The sequence below is a fragment of the Lagenorhynchus albirostris genome, chromosome 20 (assembly GCF_949774975.1).
Source record: "Lagenorhynchus albirostris chromosome 20, mLagAlb1.1, whole genome shotgun sequence".
Lineage (NCBI taxonomy): Eukaryota > Metazoa > Chordata > Mammalia > Artiodactyla > Delphinidae > Lagenorhynchus > Lagenorhynchus albirostris.
Genome location: NC_083114.1, coordinates 12,163,163 through 12,186,377, shown reverse-complemented (window position 1 = coordinate 12,186,377; position 23,215 = coordinate 12,163,163). Strand labels below are relative to the sequence as shown.

The 23,215-nt window shown below is 36.7% G+C and overlaps 1 protein-coding gene across 1 annotated transcript; it reads right to left on the bottom strand.

Annotated features, from left to right (window-relative positions):
* Positions 1-6,316: 6,316 nt before the first annotated feature.
* Positions 6,317-22,873, bottom strand: SPATA22 (spermatogenesis associated 22). The gene is made up of 8 exons (XM_060134480.1): positions 22,820-22,873; positions 20,972-21,100; positions 19,079-19,139; positions 18,845-18,939; positions 14,170-14,513; positions 11,343-11,472; positions 9,336-9,433; positions 6,317-6,508 (listed from the first exon to the last, which is right to left on the bottom strand). The coding sequence occupies exons 1-8, from the start codon at positions 22,860-22,862 to the stop codon at positions 6,317-6,319; spliced, it is 1,092 nt and encodes a 363-aa protein (XP_059990463.1). The 5' UTR covers positions 22,863-22,873.
* Between the last annotated feature and the right edge of the window lie 342 nt (positions 22,874-23,215).

Sequence of the window (23,215 nt, the reverse complement as noted above, 5' to 3'; positions counted from 1 at the left end):
CAAGACTTCCCATTGGCTTCTGCCCCGCGCCTGTCGCTTTGGCTTTGGAGTGGCTGAGGTTCTCCTTAGCACTTTAGCCGGGCTTCCTTGGCGGAGCCGATGCACTTCGGATGGATTTTATCCCTCTTTGGTGCTGTTTGCCTTAGACCCCCGGCACACAGGGATGGACGAGCTTCGGGAGACAGCTGGAACTGGGGCGGAGTTAGGGGGCTCATCAGTGCCTCCCTCAGTAGAAAACGGCTGGAGCGGGGGGCGGGGGGGAGCGATGTCTTTCCTATGGGCTAGAGATCTGGAGTATGGGGTAGAGTCCTGAATGGGGAAGGAGATCATTGTGGGCTGCTCCTACCCTTTCCTGCCAGAGCTGGGAAGGCGTGTTCCTTCACTTGTGTCTATCCCTAATAAACACATTACACTCCAAACTCCATCTCAGCAGCTGCTTCTGGAGAACGCAACCTGTGACACTGCCTTGATGGCATCATCGCTCACCACTCTAATTATTTCAGACTGCCTAAAACTCTGCATATACTGTGCTGTTTAAAGTTCCTGTGCTTTTATTCATACCATTCCCTTTGCCTCAGTTTTCCTTCTTACTTTTTTTTATCAACATAACTCTTTCTTCCTGTCCTTCCAGACCCAGCTCAGGGGATATCTCCTCCTTGGCTTCTGTCCCTTGGTTTGGTTTGCCTATCTATGCTCTCCCACCTCCCTGTGTTTACAGGATACTACTTACCTGGTGGGTGCAGTATGAGGTGTGTCTTGCACCCAGAAGTGATGGACTCTAGAGCAAGAAGGGACCCAGGACTGCCTGACAGGGTGATTGTGGTTCTGCAGTGAGAGCAGCAATAGTGTAACTCCTTTGGGTCAGGTAGCAGTGAGGGGGTTATTTGCCTGCAGGTGGGAGGGACAAAGTATGGAAGGTCAGGTTGGAGACAGAGAAGTGCCCTGAGTTGCTAGTGAAATCTGGGGAAAACAAGGAACACTCATACCCAGAGGAACCAGCTGCTGCAGTCCCTTATCCTGGTAAAAATTCTTCTTTAGACCTAACTCTTACCGAAAACAGTGCAGAATGCATTTTAACTTCACCCTCACCCAAGCCAGTGATATACAGAGACAAAGGATAGTTAAATAGGGAATCTCAGCTACAAACAGAAGTGCATACATCAGGAATCACCAGCTATTTCAAAAACATAAAATCATGAAAGTGTGATGATGAATAGAGAACTAAACAAAAGGAAGAACTTACACCCAAGGAAATAGACCAAACTGAGGAAGAACAAGACCTCCAGATAATTGTAAGAGTATCTTCAGAGAAATATCGCAGGGTAGCAATCCATGAAACAAGGACAGTTGTGTAAAAGAACCAGTTGGAGTTCTTGCAAATGAAAAATGTAATCGTTAAAATAAAAAAATTGAATAAATGTTCCAAGTAGCAGAATGTTCAGATCTAACATCTGAAGTGAGGTAAAAGGTCAGCCTGATGATTTTTCCTAAGTCATGGCACATAGGAATAAGGAGATGTGAAATATGAAAGGTTCGAGGACAGGGAGTTCACTTCCAGCTATGACTTTGGGTCAGAGGGTGGAAACTTCCCAGGTTCCATTCAGGTCTTTCATTTTTCATGCACAGGAAGTCCAGTTCTACATCCCACTGAGATGAGTCCTCTGACTTCAACTCCTGGCTTGATGGGAGGTAAAGTCCCAAACCCCTAAGCTTCCCAGTAGTCCCAGAGGCCACCAGTTCAACTCCTTGCTGCTAAGGGTTCACTTTCCACCTCTGGTATCTGATCATTTTTCCTTCTAGTCTTTCAAAAGACTATTTTTAAATTAAAAATATATCATCCAGATCTTCTTTGTGTTTAGAGAGAAAATACATGTGTTTCCCACATTTTGATCAAACCCAATGGCAAATCATACTTTCAGATCATTTAAAAATTAAAAAAATTAATTAGGAATAATTTCAAGCATACACTATAATATGGTGAATAATTTTAGATGCATATGTACTCTCTACAAAAATTAAATTATATTATTTTGTTACCTTATTGTGTCACTTCTCTCTCAAAAAAATTTTTAAATGTTATAAATACCACTAAAGCACATTCCAGTTCCTTTCTCAAAGGAGCCATTTTCCATTTGATGTGAATCATTTTCATGTATGTTTGTATTTTAGGACAACATATCTCAAACTTTTGGTTTCAGGATACATTTACATTCTTAAAATTTTGAAGACCCCCAAGAGCTTTGGTTTTTGTGATTTGTAAACGTATTTATTAATTAAATAAAAAACCAATAATGTGCCTTTTATATGTTATCATAAGGATTTTATTATTATTTTTAATAGATCTTTATTGGAGTATAATTGCTTCACAATACTGCGTTAGTTTCTGTTGTACAACAAAGTGAACCAGCCATATGCATACATATATCTCCATATCCCCTTCCTCTTGAGCCTCCCTCCCACCCTCCCTATCCCACCTCTCTAGGTCATTGCAAGGTGATCTCCCTGTGCTATGCTGCTGCTTCCCACTAGCTATTTTACATTCAGTAGTGATATATGTCGATGCTATTCTCACTTCGCCACAGCTTCCCCCTCCCTGCTCCACCGTGTCCTCAAGTGCATTCTCTATGTCTACGTCTTTATTCCCACCCTGCCACTAGGTTCATCAGTTCCATTTTTTTTTTAAAGATATGCGTTAGCATATGGTATTTGTTTTTCTCTTTCTGACTTACTTCACTCTGTATGGCAGACTCTAGGTCCATCCACTTCACTACAAATAACTCAATTTTGTTTCTTTTTATGGCTGAGTAATATTCCATTGTATATATGTGCCACATCTTCTTTATCCATTCATCTGTTGATGGACACTTAGGTTGCTTCCATGTCCTGGCTATTGTAAATAGAGCTGCAATGAACATTGTGGTACGTGACTCTTTTTTTTTTTTTTTAATTTAATTTTTTTATTTTTGCTGTGTGGGGTCTTCGTTTCCGTGCGAGGGTTTTCTCTAGTTGTGGCAAGCGGGGGCCACTCTTCATCGCGGTGCGCGGGCCTCTCACTATCGCGGCCTCTCCTGTTGCGGAGCACAGGCTCCAGACGCGCAGGCTCAGTAGTTGTGGCTCACGGGCCCAGTCGCTCCGCGGCAGGTACAAGACTCTTTTTGAAGTATGGTTTTCTCAGAGTATATGCCCAGTAGTGGGATTGCTGGGTCATATGGTAGTTCTATTTTTAGTTTTTTAAGGAACCTCCATACTGTTCTCCATAGTGGCTGTATCAATTTACATTCCCACCAACAGTGCAAGAGGGTTCCCTTTTCTCCACACCCTCTCCAGCATTTATTGTTTGTAGATTTTTTGATGATGGCCATTCTGACTGGTGTGAGTTGATATTTCATTGTAGTTTTGATTTGCATTTCTCTAATGATTAATGATGTTGAGCATTCTTTCATGCGTTTGCTGGCAATGTGTATATCTTATTTGGAGAAATGTCTATTTAGGTCTTCTGCCCATTTTTGGATTGGGGTGTTTTTTTGATATTGAGCTGCATGAGCTGCTTGTAAATTTTGGAGATTAATCCTTTGTCAGTTGCTTCATTTGCAAATATTTTCTCCCATTCTGAGGGTTGTCTTTTCGTCTTGTTTATGGTTTCCTTCAATCATTCTTAAAGTCCAAAAAAGCATTAATCATTTTTAAAATTGCTAAATTTGCCTGCATTAAAATTTAAAATCTCTACTCAACATAGATGAGTAATTTGTAACTTTTTTAAAGTGAAAAGACAGTTACAAATTAAGAGATTGGCATCGTACAGAGCTATCCTGGAGTATCCAAAATATATCCCAAACTTCTACAATCAATTAAAAACAAATACAAGGGGGCTTCCCTGGTGGCGCAGTGGTTGAGAGTCCGCCTGCCGATGCAGGGGACACGGGTTCGTGCCCCGGTCTGGGAAGACCCCACATGCCGCGGAGCGGCTAGGCCCGTGAGCCATGGCTGCTGAGCCTGCGCGTCCGGAGACAGGTATATAAAAATATAAGTAAAAATATATAAAAATATAAGTAATTTTTAATTTTGTCATGAGGTAACAAGGAATCTAGTCTTGAGAATGTAATAGAATATCAATGTATTAGACAAGATCATTGCACAAATTGGGGCTAGAAACTACTCAGGATATAAGACAAAAATCAGAGATGTAGAGACTTGGTTGCACTATTATTTACAATGGTGATAAATTGGAAACTAAATACCCAGTGGTTAAGTGAATGTTGGCAAATGCAAATGATAGATATTAGAAAGTTATTATAAATTTTTTTTTTTTTTTTTTTTTTTTTGCGGTACGCGGGCCTCTCACTGTTGTGGCCTCTCCCGTTGTGGGGCACAGGCTCCAGACGCGCAGGCTCAGCAGCCATGGCTCACGGGTCCAGCTGCTCCGTGGCATGTGGTATCTTCCTGGACCGGGACACGAACCCGTGTCCCCTGCATCGGCAGGCAGACTCTCAACCACTGCGCCACCAGGGAAGCCCTGTACTTTTTAAAGTTAATTAATTATTTATTTATTTGGTTGCACCGGGTCTTAGTTGCAGCACGTGAGATCTAGTTCCTGGACCAGGGATAGAACCCGGGCCCCCTGCATTGGAAGCATGGAGTCTTAACCACTGGACCACCAGGGAAGTCCCTATTTTTGTACTTTAAATTCTGTTTTATTGTCCTGTCTATTCATGAATCAGTACCATATTTTACATGAATAAATATGCCTTCATAATATGTATTTAATTTTTTAATGCCTGCCATTACTTTGACACTCTTTCCTTCAAATGGTGGAGCCTAATTTCCCTCCTAAATGTGGTCCATACTTAATGACTCACTTCCAGCAAACAGAATGTAGTGGAGGTGATGCTATGTGACTTCCTAGGCTAGGTCATATAAAGGATAGCTCTACCTAGCTAACTCACTATTGGATTACTTGCTCTAGGGGAAGCTAGCTACCATGTCATGAGGACACTTAGGCAGCCCTTTGGAAAGGCCCACATAGTAAGACACTGAATCCTCCTTCCAGCAGAAAGCACCCACTTGGCAATCATGTGTATCAGCCACCCTGGAGGTGAGTCCTCCTAGTAGATCCCAAGCCAGAGCTGCCTAGCCAGTCCACTTATGAAATCCTGGCCCACTGAAACTGTGAGAGATAATAAATGTTTGTCATTTAAAGCCACTAATTTGGTGGGTAATTGGTTATGCAACAATAATATATGTTTAAGGCTTTATAATATTCGATAAAACTATCCTCTATTGTTCTTTTTCAGAGTTTTCCTGACTATTCTCATTTTTTGATATCTATAAGCTTTAGTATTCATTTGGTTAATGTGTGTGTGGTTTGTATACATAAAGAGAGAAAGAAATTGTTATAAATTAATTTTAGAAAAATCAACATCTTTGTCTTCCTATCAAAGAAAATGATTTATTTTTCCATCTGTCCAAGTCTTCTTTTGTGTCCTTCATTAGTATGTATTTTAAAGTTTCGTTCATATACTTTCCACATTTATCACTTAGTATTGGTTAGTCTTAGATATTTTTTTAAATGATATCTTTATCCATTTCACACTCTAATGGTTTGGGTCATATAAATAACACCTACTGATGATTTCTGCATATTAAAATAGTTTTCTATTTTAGTGCCTTTACCAAATTATCTCATTTTACAGTAGTTTCTTGGTTGATTTTCTTAGGTTTCCCATATATGCAATTATATCATCTACCAATAGCAGTAATCATTATACCCCAAATATTTCTCTTTTGTCTAATGTATTCTATGGGTCCCAGAATATAAATACCATAAATTCAGAGATTTTTGTTACTTTGTAACCTGCTTTGTTAACAAACAAGCACATGAAACAGTGCTTGGCACAGAGCATATGCCCACTAAATATCTGAAGTAATTAAATGAACTGCATGGACTAGGAGCTCCAGTATAGGGCACCCTGACCTTGTTCCTGACTTTAGTGTGACTGTCTCTATATTTCCCCATTAAGCTTGATGTTGGCTTTTAGGCTGACTCAAATGTACTATTATCCCATGTTAAATAAGTATGTGCCTATTCTTATTATATTGAGCATTTTTATCTGAAATGGTTTTTTAGTTTTAGCAAATGCACCATTTTTATAATAACAGTAAAATTATTTTTCAAAAATTCTTTCCACATTAAAAGGATTTAAATATTTTAATTCAACAAGTGAAATACAGAAGAACAGTAGCCATAAAACCATGGAGATGGTAATTTAAACAAGAACAGAAAAATGCTTAATTTATACTATTTAAACTTCATCACTACTTAAATTTCACTCATTACTTTAGTATAATATCTCATTTCAGCATCTACAATTTTAACAAATGCTTGGAAAGTTTTTTGTTCAGAAACAGATGCTGGTCTGACAGAAACACATTTAAAAATATTCTTTTTCTGGTCATAGTTTCCAACACACCTATGAACTCGGCCTCTAATCAGTCTTGGAAGTTCACGATCCTGTTTTTAAAAAAATAAATATCAATAAAGTTATTTATTACTTCATTTGAATTTCAGTTTTTTAAATAATATGATCAACTAAATATGAATCACTCCAAAATGCTGTAATTCCCTTACCTCATTTAGGGCCCCACTGCAACAAGACCATAATAGTTAGTCGTAAATGGGTGCCCTGACACAGAAGACCTTCACTTGGGTAGGGCTTCTTACAAGCTAGTGAGCTGCTGCTTCTTAAAAGACTGAATAATTCCCAATATAATGGCACATGAATATTCACTTCTATTAGACTTCCAGAGTTCTACTTTCAGTAGATGACAGACTAGGTAGTTCAGACCAACTTTCCCACTGAAAACAACTAGAACACCTGGATAGAATATTTATTTAAAAATATCCTCATAGACACCAGAGAGATAAAAGGCAGTGAGGAGTTACAGAGACCCCATCTGAGAGAGGATAGGAGTTCAGAATGGGGCCTGATATTTGGGGATGCTTTACCCCCTAAGGTATCTGCTAATTACAGTCAAGGCAATTTGAGAGTCTTAAGAGACTTAGCAGAGCTTCTGACAGCTCATAGGGCTAGAGAAAAAATGGACTCCAGGGTCCCCCAAAGAAAAGAGATTCTGGTAACCACCCCGCCCCCACCCCAGGCTTAGGGTTGGGAGACTCAAAAGGGTTGTGCCCTAATGGGACTAGTGAGCCAGAAAAAGACCAGCCAGCTCCAAATCCTCTCAGTCATGAATAAAATTATTCTGAGATTTCTTTCGCTAAACAGTCATAAAAAGCACTAACTATAAAGGAAAATGTTAATTGCTAAAGGACCATATTAAAGTGAAGATTTTCTTTTCCTCAGAAGCCACTCCTAAGCCTGAAAAAGCAAACCACAGAGTATGAGAAGATATTTGCAATGTACATAATAGAGAAAGAACTTGTACTCAGAATAGTTTTTTCAAAAACTCCTATAAATCAATAAGGAAAAAAATAATTCAACAGAAAAAAATTAGAAGAAGCCTGAACAGATTTTTCAAAAGAAGATATCTAACTGGCCAGTAAACATCAAAAGTGCTGAACCTCATTAGTCACCAGGGAATTGGAGAGAAATGAGATAGCACTAAACTTACCCACTAGAATGGCTAAAATAAAAAACAATGACTACTAAATGTTGATAAGAATGCAGAGAAACTACAACTCTCCTATGCTAATTGTGAGTACGTAAACTGTTACAACCCTTTGGAAAATTCTTTGGCAATAACTACTGTATTAGAACATACAAATGCACTACAATTCAGGAATTTTACTTCTAGGTATATACCCAACAGAAAGGCATGCATGTGCACAACAAGAGACATATATAAGAATGTTCACAGAGTATTATTCATAATTAAAAAAAACCAAGAAACAACCAAGATGCCCACCAACAGTAGAACAGAAAACTAAATTGTGATATATTCATACAAAAGAATATTGTACATAGAAATATAAATAAATGAACTTTAGCTACATGCAACAACACAGATGAATCTTACGTTGTGTTGAATGAAAGAAACCAGACATAAAACAAGACGTACCACGTGATACTATTTATATAAAATTCAAAAACAGGCAGAATTAATTTATGATATTAAAAGTCACAGTAGTGGTTACTTGTAGGCAGAAAACAAGAGGGAGTGAATGGGAAGAGGCACAAGGATGCTAGGGTGATAGCAATGTTCTATTTCTTAACCTTGGTAATGTTCACTTTGTGATACCTTCATAGAATTGTACAGTTATGATTTGTGCATTTTTCTGTATGTGTTATATTTTAATAAAAGTTTTTTTAAAACTTATCAGACTAAAGAAAAATAATAAGCTTTCAAGATATTAGAAAAATTAATAACATGACAGCTACTATTTCTTGATCATCTGCTATGTGTCAGATGCTATACATTCATATATTTTATTATCTAATCTCCAAAACAACCTTTCAAAGTAGGAATTAGTCTCCCCAATTTACAGATTAAAAAACTGATGCTCAAGAAGTTTAAGGAGCTCACTCAAGGTCATACAGCTAATAAATGGTGGAGTACAAATTGGAATCCAAGTGTGATTTCAGAATTAAGCCCAATTTCAGAATTAATGCCAAACTATTTTACAAAGTATGTAAGTCTTATAAAGTTTCCAGCCTCCTTTGTTACCAAGCTCTTCCCTACGTCCCAGCCCACTCTCTCTGCATTCCCCCAAGTTCATAACCACTACCCTTACCCCCATCACTTACTAACTCTACACTCCGGTAATTGTAAACTACTTGCAGTTTCCTGAACAATCCAGGCTCTATCTGAGCTTCATGTCTTTACATGTGCTGCTCCCTCACCTTAGACTGTGTTCCTCCAACCTCTTCCCCCACCTCCCAACACTTTGGCTTAATTCATTAGACCTTAAATATCTAAGACAAGACTACATTCTTCAAAAATCTTCCCCTGATATGACCCATCCTCCCTATCTACTTCTATAGCACCCTGCACACACCACTTGTCATACCATTTATCATACCACAGTGTAACATTTATGTTTCCGTCTTTCTACCTGAGATTATAAACTCTTTGAGAGAAAGAGCCATTTACCACTTTTATTCCACTTTGTATCCCCTGCATCTAGCACAGCGCCTGGCATATAGCAGCCCTCCATTTTAGTTGAACAAATAAATAATTTTAAAATCATAATTAAAACCAAACAAAATGTTGAAAGTACCACTAAATCATTAACAGAATTTCTACTACAGTTGAATTATAGCCTGCATTTGTATGTTTTTGTTGGCATAGGCTTTGCAAAGAATACTTAAACAGATACTCACTATTTCATAAAATACACAAGGCAGAGTATTTTTCCCATCTCTCAGAAGAAAAGTCTTTGAACAATATGGGCCAGGTGTAACAGCTGAATCGAGAACAGCTAAGCAACATTGAAATAGAGGGGGAAAAAATCAGTGTTGGTAAAATGCAAATAAAGTTTAACAAAGAGAAGTTGATATTTAAATAGCTATTCCCACACCAACCTCTCATAGTTTTGTTTATACATTGATAAGAAAACATCTTAAGAGGGAAAGATATTTCTGAAACTTTTATTCTAAGGAAAGCAAAATTTCTGGCCCTCTCCAACCTAGGATCAGGTTATATGACAAAGTATATACAACTGACAATAGCTGGCCATCTGAAGCTTTTTTCTTTGAATGTGTTTGATGGAGTGGTTAAATCCTCAGACCAGTCTACTACATTATAGTAAACAAAATACACAAGTATAATAAATAAACATCATGGTTTAATGAAAAAAAAGCATTGAATTAGAATCAGAAGTCATGCAATTGAGTCTCAGTTCTTCAACTTACTAAATCGAACAACTGTTTAACCTCTTTCAAATCTGTTTCATCTATAAAATTCAAATGATAATTCATGTTTATCTCAAGAAATTACTATCAAATGAGACCATTATTCATTCCTTTAATAACCATCTATTAGGTACTGATAGTGAACATTTGTTACTTTGAGGTCAGCCTCCATTTCCCCTAATAATACCCAGATTTTCCTTTAGGAAATCTCTCCTATGCCATTCTTAGCCATATGATTTGGATGGGATTTGTCCCCACCCCTAGACCCAGGAGTAACCTGAGACTGATGTAAGCCAGTCAGTGTACCCCCTTCCTCAGCTACAGAGCTCAGGGTTGCAGTGATGGGCCTGTTGCCCAGACAGAAATGATGATATGCAAGGGGTCATTTGCTAGTTTCCGGGAAAGAGCAACCAGAAGAAACTATCAAAGAATGTGACTGTGGTATAAGGAAGAATGTGTGGTATAGAGAATTTTGATAATCTTCTTAATGTCATAAGGGAAGAGTCAGAAGCTGCTTGAGAGACCATAATTGGAGCCTCAGGATGAAGCCAACACTAACAGGATAGAAAGATGGCTAAATCTCAAAAACATAATGCTGGATGAAAATGTAAACTCTGTATTTTAAAACACATAAAACAGTAAATAAATATATATAAATTTATGAAATCAGATGTATAGAGTAAAATTATAAAAGCATGGAAAGGAAAGATACCATAGTGATTATCTCTAGAGAAGAAGAAAAATGGATAGCAGTTTTCAAAGATATCTATAACAATAGGTAGGTGGATATTTATTCTCTGTATTTTTCTGTATGTTTAAAGTATTTCATAATTTAAATTAAATATTTTATTTAGCCTATGGAAATAAATATGTTTTGAATCTCTACTTCTTGTTTCTCTCTTCAGTCTAAGTAAAATTAAATTCCAGAAACATTTTACAAAACTCTCCTCCCTTTTAAATATTAATTTAGAAAACAGGCTAATTGTAGGGTGTTTACTCATATCAGTAAAGGATTCTTCACAAATGTTCTTTCAGAATATTTGATTTATAATTTAACTTATATACAAAATTACTACTGGATTTAGTGTAATATAGTAGAAAGAACACTCTGTTGAGAATAAGAAGACTTGGGGTCTAGATCCATTTCTGCTGCTAACTAGCGTTATGATTTTTAGTCAAGTCTATTTTAATTATTTGCCCCACTTCCTCACCTACCTCAAGGGTTGGGTTAGATTACTTTTAAGAATCTTTCCATTTTTGACATCATGAATTAGAATTCTTCTACCATGAATAATCAAATACATCTAATGTCACACAAATCTATGACAGATACAGGAACTGAAGAAAATCCTAATAAACCGTAATCTCCTTTTATAAAATGTTATTTTTCTTTAAGATCCCCTAGGTATTCCTATTAACATTCAAAATTATTGTCCAAATGGTATTACTGAAGTATTTTTGAAGTAGTATACCTACCTAATATTTCAAAAAGAAGTACAGTTTTCTGTGCATGTGCACACCAGTACTTCATGCTTTCAATAACTGCAGATATAATTCTTAAAGAATTCTCTTTCTCCTTAAGCTTTAACTGATACAATGATGCTTCCTTCTGAAAAAATGAAAACATGGCATTAGAAAAACCTGTCATTTTTTTCGTCATACTCATTCACTTTTCTATGTAAAGATTCTAGGTCCTTATAATAGGCAAATGTGTAAAATATGTTAAAAGACTATGTAAAATATGTAAAAGGAACTATTGACAATTTTAGTACAGTTACTCCCCTAAATTAAAGGCATCATTAGTACTTTATAAAGGAGGAGAAACTAGAATGCACTTGGAGAAAATTAATCAAGAAGAGGATTATTTTTTTTCTTTTTATCTCTGTTTTATATGGGCATTTATTCACTCATTCATTTGTTGATTCTTTGAATATTTTTAAAGCATCATGTGCCAATCCTGTGATAAACACAGGTGAGTAAAACACAATTCCTTTCCCTAACGTGCTCACACTGAGAGGGAACCCAGACACATTCATTCATTCATTCATTCCAAAAGTATTTATTGGCACCTACTATGTGCCAAACATAGCTAATGAGGAAACAGTACTGAACAAAACAGACAATCTATCTACCTTCAGAGACTGTACAGTCTAATAGGGGATTCAGAAAATAAATACAGAATGTCAGGAATTGCTATATCCTATGCATTAAAAAAAATAAACAGGGTAAAAGGATAAAAAGAGACAGGGATTATTATTTTAAATAGGTTGTTGAGTGAGGACTGAGTGAACAGCAAGTGTAAAAACCTTGAGATGGGAATGTGTTTGGCATTTTTAAAGATCAACTAAAAGGGTGGAATGGCCAAGATGGCAGAGTAGGAAGACCCTGAGCCCACCTCCTCCCATGGGCACACCGAAATTACAACTATTTACAGAGCAATTATTGATGAGAAAAACCAGAAGACTAGCAGATAAGAAATTCTACAACTGAAGATATAAAGAAAGAACCACAACAAGACTGGTAGGAGGGAAGATACAAGGTATAGTCAAGACCCATACCCCCAGGGTGGGCAACCCACAAATGGGAGGTTAATTGCAATCACAGAGCACCAGGACCTGGCCTGCCCACCAGCCTGTTGGACCAGTACTGGCATGCCTCAGGCCAAGAAAGTAGGCAGGCCTACAAGAAAGAGGAAGGAAGGCAGGGAGGGAGGGAGGAAAAGAAAGCCTGATGACATAAGGTCATACAAAAATAAAAGTTGAACTAATTAACTAAAATTTTAAAAGATCAACTAAGAATACAGTGTGCTAAGATACTAATTTTGGGGGGAGGGGGCACCTTCCTTCATGAGGGCAGTGGCATATGCAGGAACACTTGATGGAACACTTTTTTCCAACTACAATTACCTTCCCTCCTCTTCCCATACCTAACGAAGATACGAATGCTTCCTGTTGAGGATTACTGCCATAATGAGCCACTGTTACTAAGGTGACTATCATATCATTCTTGTGTACAAGGAAACAAGGTTGAGAACCACTGTGGAACATGCAATATTAGTCAGATTTCCAGAAAAAAAAATTTACCCCAGATGGCTTATTGAAAAAACTGCTTACAGGTGTATGGGCAGAATAAACATAGGGTACTTAAGCACTCAAAGACTAACAACAATAAGAAACTTCTACCACTCCTAGGCTGAAAGGACAGAGGAGGAAATAAAATTACCAAGCCTGTGAAATCTGGACTTACGGAGGGGCTACATCATGCAGGGACACAGCTACCACCTGAGACACAACACTTAAGTGGCGGGGGGGGGGGGAATGGGACAACCTCTCTCTCTACCCTTTGATGTCCTGCCTGGGACTTCCACTCCCACTGGCTGACTCCTAACAGAAGCCAGCTAATGGATCCCAGAATGATGCACTATGTAGGACCATTCAGCCTTCCAGAACACAGACAAGGGCAGAGGATAAAGAATCTATTAGACCAGGTGGCGAGCAAGGGAAGATAGCAAACAGCCAGAACATATATGAAAGACATTTACAAAGAATGACTAGAATGAGAGGTGGAGAGAGGAAATAAGGCTGAGGCACAGGTATGGGGAAGAATATAAACCGAAGCAGAGTCATATTAGAGTGCGTTTAGAGAACTGTGAAGAGTCTGAAATGGCTGGAGCATTGAAGAATTAGTGAAATATGGAATACGAAGCTGTAAAAGTAAATAAGACCAGATTACAGAGCAGAAGTCAGCAAACTACGGCCTGCAGGCCAAATCTAATCTGCTGTGTTTTTTGGGTAAATTTTCATTGGAACTCAGCCACACCAATTAATTTATGGATTATCTATGGCTGCTTTTAAGGTACAACAGCAGAGTTGAGTGGTATAGTTGAATACTTGCAAGAGAGACAATATGGCCCATAAAGCCAAAAATATTTACTATCTAACCCTTTACAGAAAAAGTTTGCTGACCCCTATTAAAATAAAAAAAGAGTGACATATGAAGAACTTGAAGAATTGCTGCAAGCAATGGATAAACTATCATCATCTCAATAATTAGCAAACAGTGAAATTCAGAACCTGGTAGGAAATTCTAAAGCAACTCTGAAAAGCAGCAGCCATTCACAACCTCTAAGAAAATATTTTGGACACTAACATATACCTACTCCAACAGAACTGGGTATTTGTGCTAATCAAGTAATGCATACCAGAGGAGTGATTTCAAATGCTCTTATCTCTGTAATTTTCTAAATACTTATCTCATTTTTTTAATGTAAATACAAAAATGCAAATAATATTTAAAAGTTTACCTTGAGGGTGTTTTCTTCTGGAAAACCATCCAACATTTTTTTCTTAAATTGATTTTGTTGAAAACTGGGCTTAAATGCCTGTAATGAACTGTTTTTGTCTAGACTTCTCATTGTGGAGCCAGATATTTTTGACGAATGTGTTTGTGTGAGTACTTCACTTTCTCTTTGGTGAGATAAGTTAGTAGATTCAGATACTCTTAAATGTTTCCATTGTTGAGCTCCCAAATTCACTGGACATGAATTTATTCCATTATTTGTCATTAGATTTGTTCTTTTGCACTGAGGCTTAAAATCATTTCTATCCCAAGTTTTTAAAGTGGTATTTTTGTTGCCGTCTCTGTAGCAGAAATAGTTTTGTTTTTTAAATTAGTATTAATTTTGTTTCTATATACTTTTTCTTAAGTGAAAGAAAATTATTAATGAAAATTTGCATTTACGTGGTAATTTGTGGTTTATAAACTACTTTGTAATTACTAAACAGTTAGAAATTCCAAATACATCATCACAACAACCCTATATTATACCTCTCCTGGTGAGGAAACTGAGTCTTGAGGAGGAAGTAACTTGCCCAAAGTCATATAGCAAGTTACTGACAATCCAAAACCCAGAGAATCCTAGTCTCCCAACTCAAAGTCCAGTGCCATAGAGTATATTTCTAAATTATACAAGCCTTTATATGACAGTGGTTATGAACCCTCAGGGGCCACGGCAGTGAAAGCACCAAGTCCTAATCACCAGACCACCAGGGAACTCCCTGCTTCCTTTTTTATACATTTATTTTTAAATTTTCTACAAAGTAAAATTTTCAAAAGTTAAACTATTGCTCGTCAGTGATTTTAAATCACAAGGAAAATAGATATAGGCAGGGTAGACAGCTGTTTGATTAGAAATTTTGTACTTTTACTGTGTAGCTTAAAAACTCTACTTATGAATATGTTTCAGCATTTTACTAGCTACATTAACCTAAGTGAGCTGTACCAGTTCATCAGAACATGATGTTAATGAGGCCAAAATCAAAAGTATAATTTCTGAGCAGGCTAGTTAAGAGTTCCACAGGGAAAAACTAGTCTAAGTCACAAATGCTTATTCCTGAAAAATTTTCCTAAAAATACCACAAGTGCCACAAGCGGGCAAACAATGCAACCCATACCTTGTTAGGGAAAATAATCCAAGAAAACGTTTAAGTTCCCTAGACCAGATTATATGGGACCTGAGGCTTATATAATTTAGGGAGCTTTCGTAAGTAAATTAGGTACAAAATTCAGTATGAAAATAATGAGAAAAGAAATCACCACAAATAATTTAAAATTATTTTAAGTTGATAAATACCACAAACATCCCAATATCCAGGAAAAACTTATTATCATTAAGTAACTGCCTAATACACCTCTATAAAATTTTTTCCTACATTAATCACCTCTTCATATGGCAACAATTTTATATTCAACAGAGAGAATAGAAACATAATTTTTTCCTTGCTCATGGCTGTGGAAATTACTTTTATTTTCATAGTTTAGGAAAGTTTCTTTTAGCTTTACAACTCCTTATCGGTAACAATGCATCTGCAACTTTCTCCAATGTTTTCGTTCAGGAGGTGCTCCTAGCCTGGGGAAATGCCTTGATATTTCTGTTTAAAAATTAATTAATTGATTAATGGCTATCTCTGGATCAGTGTGACTATGAATAACTTTCTTCCATTTACTTTTTTTTCTAGAATGATTATATTATTTTTATAATAAGAACAGTAGGCTATTATAGAAAAAAAATACTTTATCTTCCCTTAAAAGCAATTTATTGAGCTTTCCTGGTGGTGCAGTGGTTAAGAATCCACCTGCCAATGCAGGGGACACAGATTCAAGCCCTGGTCTGGGAAGATCCCACACACCATGGAGCAACTAAGCCCATACGCCACAACTACTGAGCCCGCGCTCTAGAGCCCGTGAGCCACAACTACTGAGTCCACGCATCACAACTACTGAAGTCCTCGTGCCTAGAGCCCGTGCTCCGCAACAAGAGAAGCCACTGCAATGAAAAGCCCACGCACCGCAACCAAGAGTAGCCCCTGCTCCCCGCAACTAGACAAAGCCCACGCACAGCAACAAAGACCCAATGCAGCCAAAAATAAAAAAATAAATTTATAAAAACCAATTTATTGATCTATCTAAACCTATTTGCCAGGTTGTGCCCAATTTCCAGTTTCTAAAGTCTTCACCTCTCCTCAACTGAGATTTCTTAACCATCAAGTGCAATCCCAATTTCTCTAAGACCAGTTATTTAATTATAGGAGCTTTAGTATGAAAGCTTGAAGATGTTAAATCAGTTCACCTTGCTTATTGTCTAGTATACTAATTCTGGTAAATTAAACCTATCTTGACAACTTGTCTAATAGCTTAATACCTATAAGAATAGGAGTCTACATTGCTCTTGCAAATTCCATGTTTCAAGAGATTCTAGACAAGGGTTATCAGGTAAAATACAGGATGCCCAGTTAAATTTCAATTTCAGATAAATAACAAATAAGATTTTAGTATAATTATGTCCCAAATATTACATGTGACATATACTAAAAAATTATTTGTCCGTTATCTGAAATTCAAATTTTACTGGGCATCCTATATTTTTATTTGCTAAATCTTGCAATGTTAGCCTAGATTCTAAACCTAAGCATAGAACCAGTTAAAAGATCTTCAGCAGATTACTAACTGCCTACTTGGGTTTTCAAATGTCTTCTGCTCCTGGATTTTCTGTTGTTATATTCCAACTGTCTGACAGATCATTTATTATTTTAAATTGGAATATCCAATACTGGCTGCCTATCCATATTACAATCCGTTACCTAATTCTCTAATGTCTATCTGAATGCATTTTCTCCTAGCACTTGCAGCTGGAACTATGCCTCCGAGGACCATCTCAAACCACTGAATAGGCCTAGTTTGAAGCAGTGGTACTGAAGAAAGAACTGACTGGTCCTGAGGAAACTAGCATGAGTAATAAAAACAATACTAAATTTTTAAAAATAAAAATACTGTTTTGTTGTATGAACCCCTTTATTAAAAGTTTCCCCCTTTTTAAAAAATATGGTATCTTCATCTACTAAAAGTGAAGGTTAGGGCTTCCCTGGTGGCGCAGTGGTTGCGAGTCCGCCTGCCAATGCAGGGGACGTGGGTTCGTGCCCCGTTCCGGGAAGATCCCACATGCCGCGGAGCGGCTGGGTCCGTGAGCCATGGCCGCTGAGCCTGCGCGTCCGGAGCCTGTGCTCCGCAACGGGAGAGGCCACAACAGTGAGAAGACCGCTTACCGCAAAAAAAAAAAAAAAAAAAAAGTGAAGGTTATGTTAACTTCACAGGGTTGTTTTAAGGATCATTAAAATAACATAACAAAGCACTAACCAATGAGTGATATATGATCTGGGGTTGGGGTTGTTTTCCAATACTTTGTTTCCAAAATTATTTCTTTCAGTAGTTTGCCACTTACCCCAAAATACTAAAGTCCAACCTAAAAAAAATAATCCTTGTCCTTTATCTATTCATTTTTTTCGTATTATTTAGACATTAAACTTAAGATATTTCTGGCAATGACCCAAAAGTACCCTCACCATCTTTTTTTTTTTTTTTTTTAATAAATTTATTTGTTTTTGGCTGCGTTGGGTCTTCGTTGCTGTGCGCAGGCTTTCTCTAGTTGTGATGAGCGGGGGCTACTCTTCGTTGCGGTGTGCGGGCCTCTCATTGTCGTGGCTTCTCTTGTTGCGGAGCACAGGCTCTGGGCGTGAGGGCTTCAGTAGTTGTGGCTCGCGGGCTCCTGAGCGCAGGCTCAGTAGTTGTGGCGCACGGGCTTAGTTGCTCCGCGGCATGTGGGATCCTCCCGGGCCAGGGCTTGAACCCGCATCTCCTAGCATTGACAGGCGGACTCTTAACCACTGCGCCACCAGGGAAGCCCTACCCTCACCATCTTAACATATGCTTATGATTTCATTCTCTGTCTTTCTTTCTTATTCCATCCTATTTACCTTGGAGCTGATTATCTTACTGGGGTAAGGCTCAGCATTCTATTTGGTTCTCAATACCTAAATATATCCGACATTTTCATTTATTTTTTTTAACATCTTTATTGGAGTATAATTGCTTTACAATGGTGTGTTAGTTTCTGCTTTATAACAAAGTGAATCAGCTATACATATACATATATCCCCATATCTCCTCCCTCTTGTATCTCCCTCCCACCCTCCCTATCCCACCCCTCTAGGTGGTCACAAAGCACCGAACTGATATCCATGTGCTATGCGCCTGCTTCCTACTAGCTATCTATTTTACAGTTGGTAGTACACTTAGATACAGTTATTCTTTACTCTTTAACTATTGTCAATTAGATCATTAATAATCCACAGCAAAATCATAAATTCATGGTGATATTTACAAAAATTTCATTATAACATGAAGTATTCTTTGAAAATATAATCACTGCCAAATTTACCTATTTTTAAAGTTATATATGGCATGTTCTCTTCTTTTATAAAACACAGCTAATATCACTATAGTTAGTTATTAAGTATATAAATTTCCTAAATATAATTCTGTTTAAAAAAGGAAGAATAGATAGAGGAGGAGGGAAGGGACTAAAGGAGGAGATGGGAAGGAGAAGTATGAATAGAGTAAGAAAAATCATAAGTAGACTCACCTCCAACCACTCTTGCTTCTTTCAGCATTTAATTCAATAGACTTAGACACAGAATCTTGACTTCTCAGGGGATGAGAAACTGAATGTGGTATTTGCCTTTCAAGGAAATACGTCTTATTAACTATTAATAATTTGTTCCCCAATTGAGAAATATAAAAATATAAAATATATATAGAAGAATAACATCAGTCTGTAACAGACACATACATTCATTGGTATATATTTTTCCACATACCCTGTGTTCACTGTTTTCGTTAAAGGAGGCAGCTCTGGATTCATAGCTTCCCAGGCCCAATCTCAAAAGATACAAGTAATATAGGTAAGAGTAAGATAGGGAGCATTTTTTGAAATAATTCTTTCATATTTATTTAATATATGGGGGGAGGCAGTTGAAAGTTTGAAGGAGAAAAGGACTTGAATATATGGACATGTTCTTCAATAGTACTTTGTTGTGGAATTTGTCATAGGCTGCCTTATTAATTTTTTAGATGTCTTTCTTTCCCACTGTATTCTAAGCAAGGTAATAGTTTAATCTGTATCTCTTCCACAGTCAATCCTAGTATTGCACCTTGTATTTTGTAACATAAATTCAGTGTAATCAATGTTTCTTAATCCCAACCCACAGCAAGAAATACATCGAAACCCGGAATATATACAGGCATGGTGTGCATGTGTATGCGCGCACGTGTGTGTCTGAGGGAGAATATAACAATTTTACTATCAATTCTTATTCTTACTATATGATATACTGACACTTTCTATTCTATTCTTTTCTATTTTATTCTCTTCTATTTATTTTTTAAAAGGTTGGTTATTTCCTAACCTACTAATGGATCAATAAAAAAAATTTGAAAAACACTGATCTAGTCCTATCTCTTGCCCAATATAAGAATCTTGTTATATCTCTGACAGATAGTAATCCTGGTCAGAGTTTGAAAAGTTCAGTACTTAGGAGAATGCACACTTCCCTATGGAACAACTCAAATTGTGATTTTTCAAGATCATCTATCATTCATACTACTTATAAAAATATTTTAAATAGTAGAGAACTTTTTAAATGACAGATGTCCACTTATGCAGCATATCCATGTGAATTTTTAATTTTTTATCCATAAAAATGAGAATAATATGAAATTCATACTTCCAATTCCTCAAATGTGGAAGAAAACAAAATAACTATAGATGTAAAAGTAGATTAAGGTCTATGGTTGCACAAGGATTTTTAAATTCTAGTTGCATAAAATCCTATTAAACATTTTTAAGTGTGCCCCCCAAAAATGTAAATGTATATAACCAGCATGTACCAAGTATATTTCAGACTGTCTGCCTGTCCATGCCTTCTTCCACAGAGAAGTAAAAAGTAAGCAAACATTAAGACCTTTCAGCACAAACCACCACAGCTAATTGTTTCAGATATGAGAGGCTAACCATAAAGATAAATTAGGATTTCAGTGACCTCATTTAATATGAGCTGAAGCAGAGGCTCTCTGTCTCTAGATTTTGAATCAAGAGAAACAGAGGGCAGCCAATGATGGACCCTGAGAACTAGAACTAAAAGGTTATGTTAACACCAAGCAAAAGCAATTTAGTTCACACGCCAGTCAAAGCTATAAGGAAGCCAATGGGATGAAAGAGTGAAAAGCCAATAAATGAAAAATGGCAAAAATTATGTAAGAAGAGAAAAAAGACTGGGGCAAGCACTAGAAATTCCTGGGCTTCTACCCTTCCTAAGGTCTACTTTCTTCCATTTTTCCCGTGTTCCCATTCACACTTATCCTTATTCCTGAAGGAACTTGAGTTTCTCCATTCTTTATCACCAAATGTTTAAGTCACAATATCTATACGTGTTTTGAAAGAGAACAAAAAACCTTTACAATATAGGTTACTACTTCATTAGAACAAAGGCTCCAGATTTAAGATACTCCATTTAAATGCTAAGACACTCTTGTAGACAAGGAAACTCAAACTACTATACTGGAATGTTCAGAAAGAACCAAGTAATCCCTATAATTGGATACTGGAAAGAAGAAAAAAATAAACTTTCTATTTCCATTATAATAAAATAGAAATGGTAATTTTCTATAATCCTATTTCTTATTTTCTGAAAATTTTCACCTTATTTTCTTACCTGTTGGTAGAGGAGGGAAATCATAACTGTCAGAAACAGTACTGATACCTGGATCATTTTTAAGTGGATTGGATGTTAATGGCTGTCTATTCCTCTTTTTCTGATTGAACAGTGGTACAGGCAAACAGCCTAAATTGAATGTACCGATAAATAAGTACATAATAGGCAAACAGTCAGATCTAGTTATAGACTAATTACTAGCATATAATAATTCACAATTTGAATTTGTCTGCTTCTATACATTAATTTTATATTTATTACAGATATATTTCTATAGATTTGGAATTTTTTTACACTCTTTTTAAGATCCTGAATAGCCTTGTTTGTCTAAAAACTCCTTTCTTGTTCTATGTTGACACTGCCTTAATTCCTCGTTTGGCAGTAATTCCCATCTCCTCCCTCATCCCCCTACCCTTTCCAAATCCACTTTTTGTTTTCCTTACTTCCCTCCTGTGCTTGCTTATCACCATATCAACTGGAGGGGACACTTCAAGTACAATAGAGGTAAGGGAGAACCAAAATTTGACCCATTTTGCTTTCCAAAACCCTAACCACTCTCTGACTATGGTAGCATACCCTTTAAGGCCATGGTTCTCAAACTCTACTTTGACTAAGATTTATCTGTGGTTATGCTTAACATGCCAGTTTTTAGACCCCACCCTCATAGATTTTATTTCAATCGACTTGCTTTGGAAACCAAAACTCTGCAATTTCAACAAGAACTCCAGGTGTCTGTAATGCATATTTTCTGTGGATCATTTTGAGAATGCCTTAGAGTGATAGTAATAAATCCAAATGAGAATAAATACTACTCCAAACCCTCCAGTTGAGGGACCTGGGATCTCAAGTCAGGTCAAAAGTCAGAACACTAAAACTAGAAGGGATCTCAGAGGAAAAAGAAAAAGCTTACACATTGCCACAGTGAAAGAACCTAGATAGGGCCCACACTTCCTAACTCTCAGTTCAGATATCTTGCCACTATACCATGCTCTAGTTGGTCCATCAACACTTACACTTACATGAGCATATAGATTCTGGTAACTGTCTGATGAACGGCTGGGAAAATGATGTGGGCTCAGACTGTCTGAATTTGAATTACAACTTCAAAGCATGTTTCAATTAAAATTTAAAGTACAAACTACGGCTGTTTCCTTAAACTCATTGTGCCAATATGGCATATAGTGAGAGGCAGAATAATATAGTGATTAAAAGAATGGAGTCTAGGTTCAAATCCTGGCTCTTCCACTTCATAAATTACTTATTTAACCTCTTTGTGCCTTTGTTTCTCATCTAGAAAACAGGGATGAAAATAATAACTCTCTCAGAGTAAATAAATTAACATAAAATTAAATGCCCAGAATACAGTACACCCCCCATAAATAATAGCTATTATTATCTTCATTGTGCATTATCATCATTCCTTTGGTTCTCTTCATTCTTGCCCTCTGTCCTTATACTAACAAATTGGGAAAGCAGAAATGGCAGGGGAAGCTATTAGGGAAACAGAAGCACTTCTGAAAATATTTTAAATAGTCACAAATAAAAATTAAAATATTATTAATTTCATTATTTTCAGCTTACAAAGCACAAAACAACTCAAGCACATGGGATTTGTAGAAAGAATACAAGAGTAAATCCAGGAAAGTCTGATTTTACTTCCACCTAAGCCACTAAGTGTTTCGTCTTGAGTAAGTTATTTTACTTACTTCGACCTAAAAAGTAAAGAGGCTAGACTATATGTTCATTCTTTTTAAAAGTTCCTTCCAAAATGTTGCATCTATATACTATACAAGGTTTACATAGTATATACAAACTATAGAAATTTTTAAAATAAAAGTCAGTCAATACCTGCTGTATTTCGAGTTGAATTTTCATTTATGTTTCTCTTCATTTCCTTCGATATCAAAGTCTATAATTTTTTCTATAGCGCTCCAACTTTACAACATGAAGTTGTTCGACTAAACCTTCAAAGAAAGAAATTTATACCTTGTATTGTATCAACATCAAAATCAAGTTCTCAGCCTAGTAATTACTGAAATTATGGTTTAATATGGTTTCAAACCCGATAATGTAAACTCTCTGCCAGACTCTTTTGCTTTCTGAGTAAGAATTTACAGCATAGCCCGTTTTTCCAAATCTGTTTGAAATAAGACTAGTGTGGCTATAATCTTGCTTCCTAAACATCTGTGGATTTTCACAGAGTCTACATAATTTATTTCAGAATCAAGGACCCACAGTGAGAAT

What these genes read in the sequence shown, in the direction of transcription:
- SPATA22 (XM_060134480.1), bottom strand. Translation starts at nt 22,862, where the DNA reads ATGAAGAGAAACATAAATGAAAATTCAACTCGAAATACAGCAG. An exon ending in TTTCCCTCCTCTACCAACAG is followed by an intron (nt 19,140 to 20,971) that starts GTAAGAAAATAA and finishes GTATCTTTTGAG; the next exon opens with ATTGGGCCTGGGAAGCTATG. An exon ending in CAGAAGAAAACACCCTCAAG is followed by an intron (nt 11,473 to 14,169) that starts GTAAACTTTTAA and finishes TTTTTTCAGAAG; the next exon opens with GAAGCATCATTGTATCAGTT.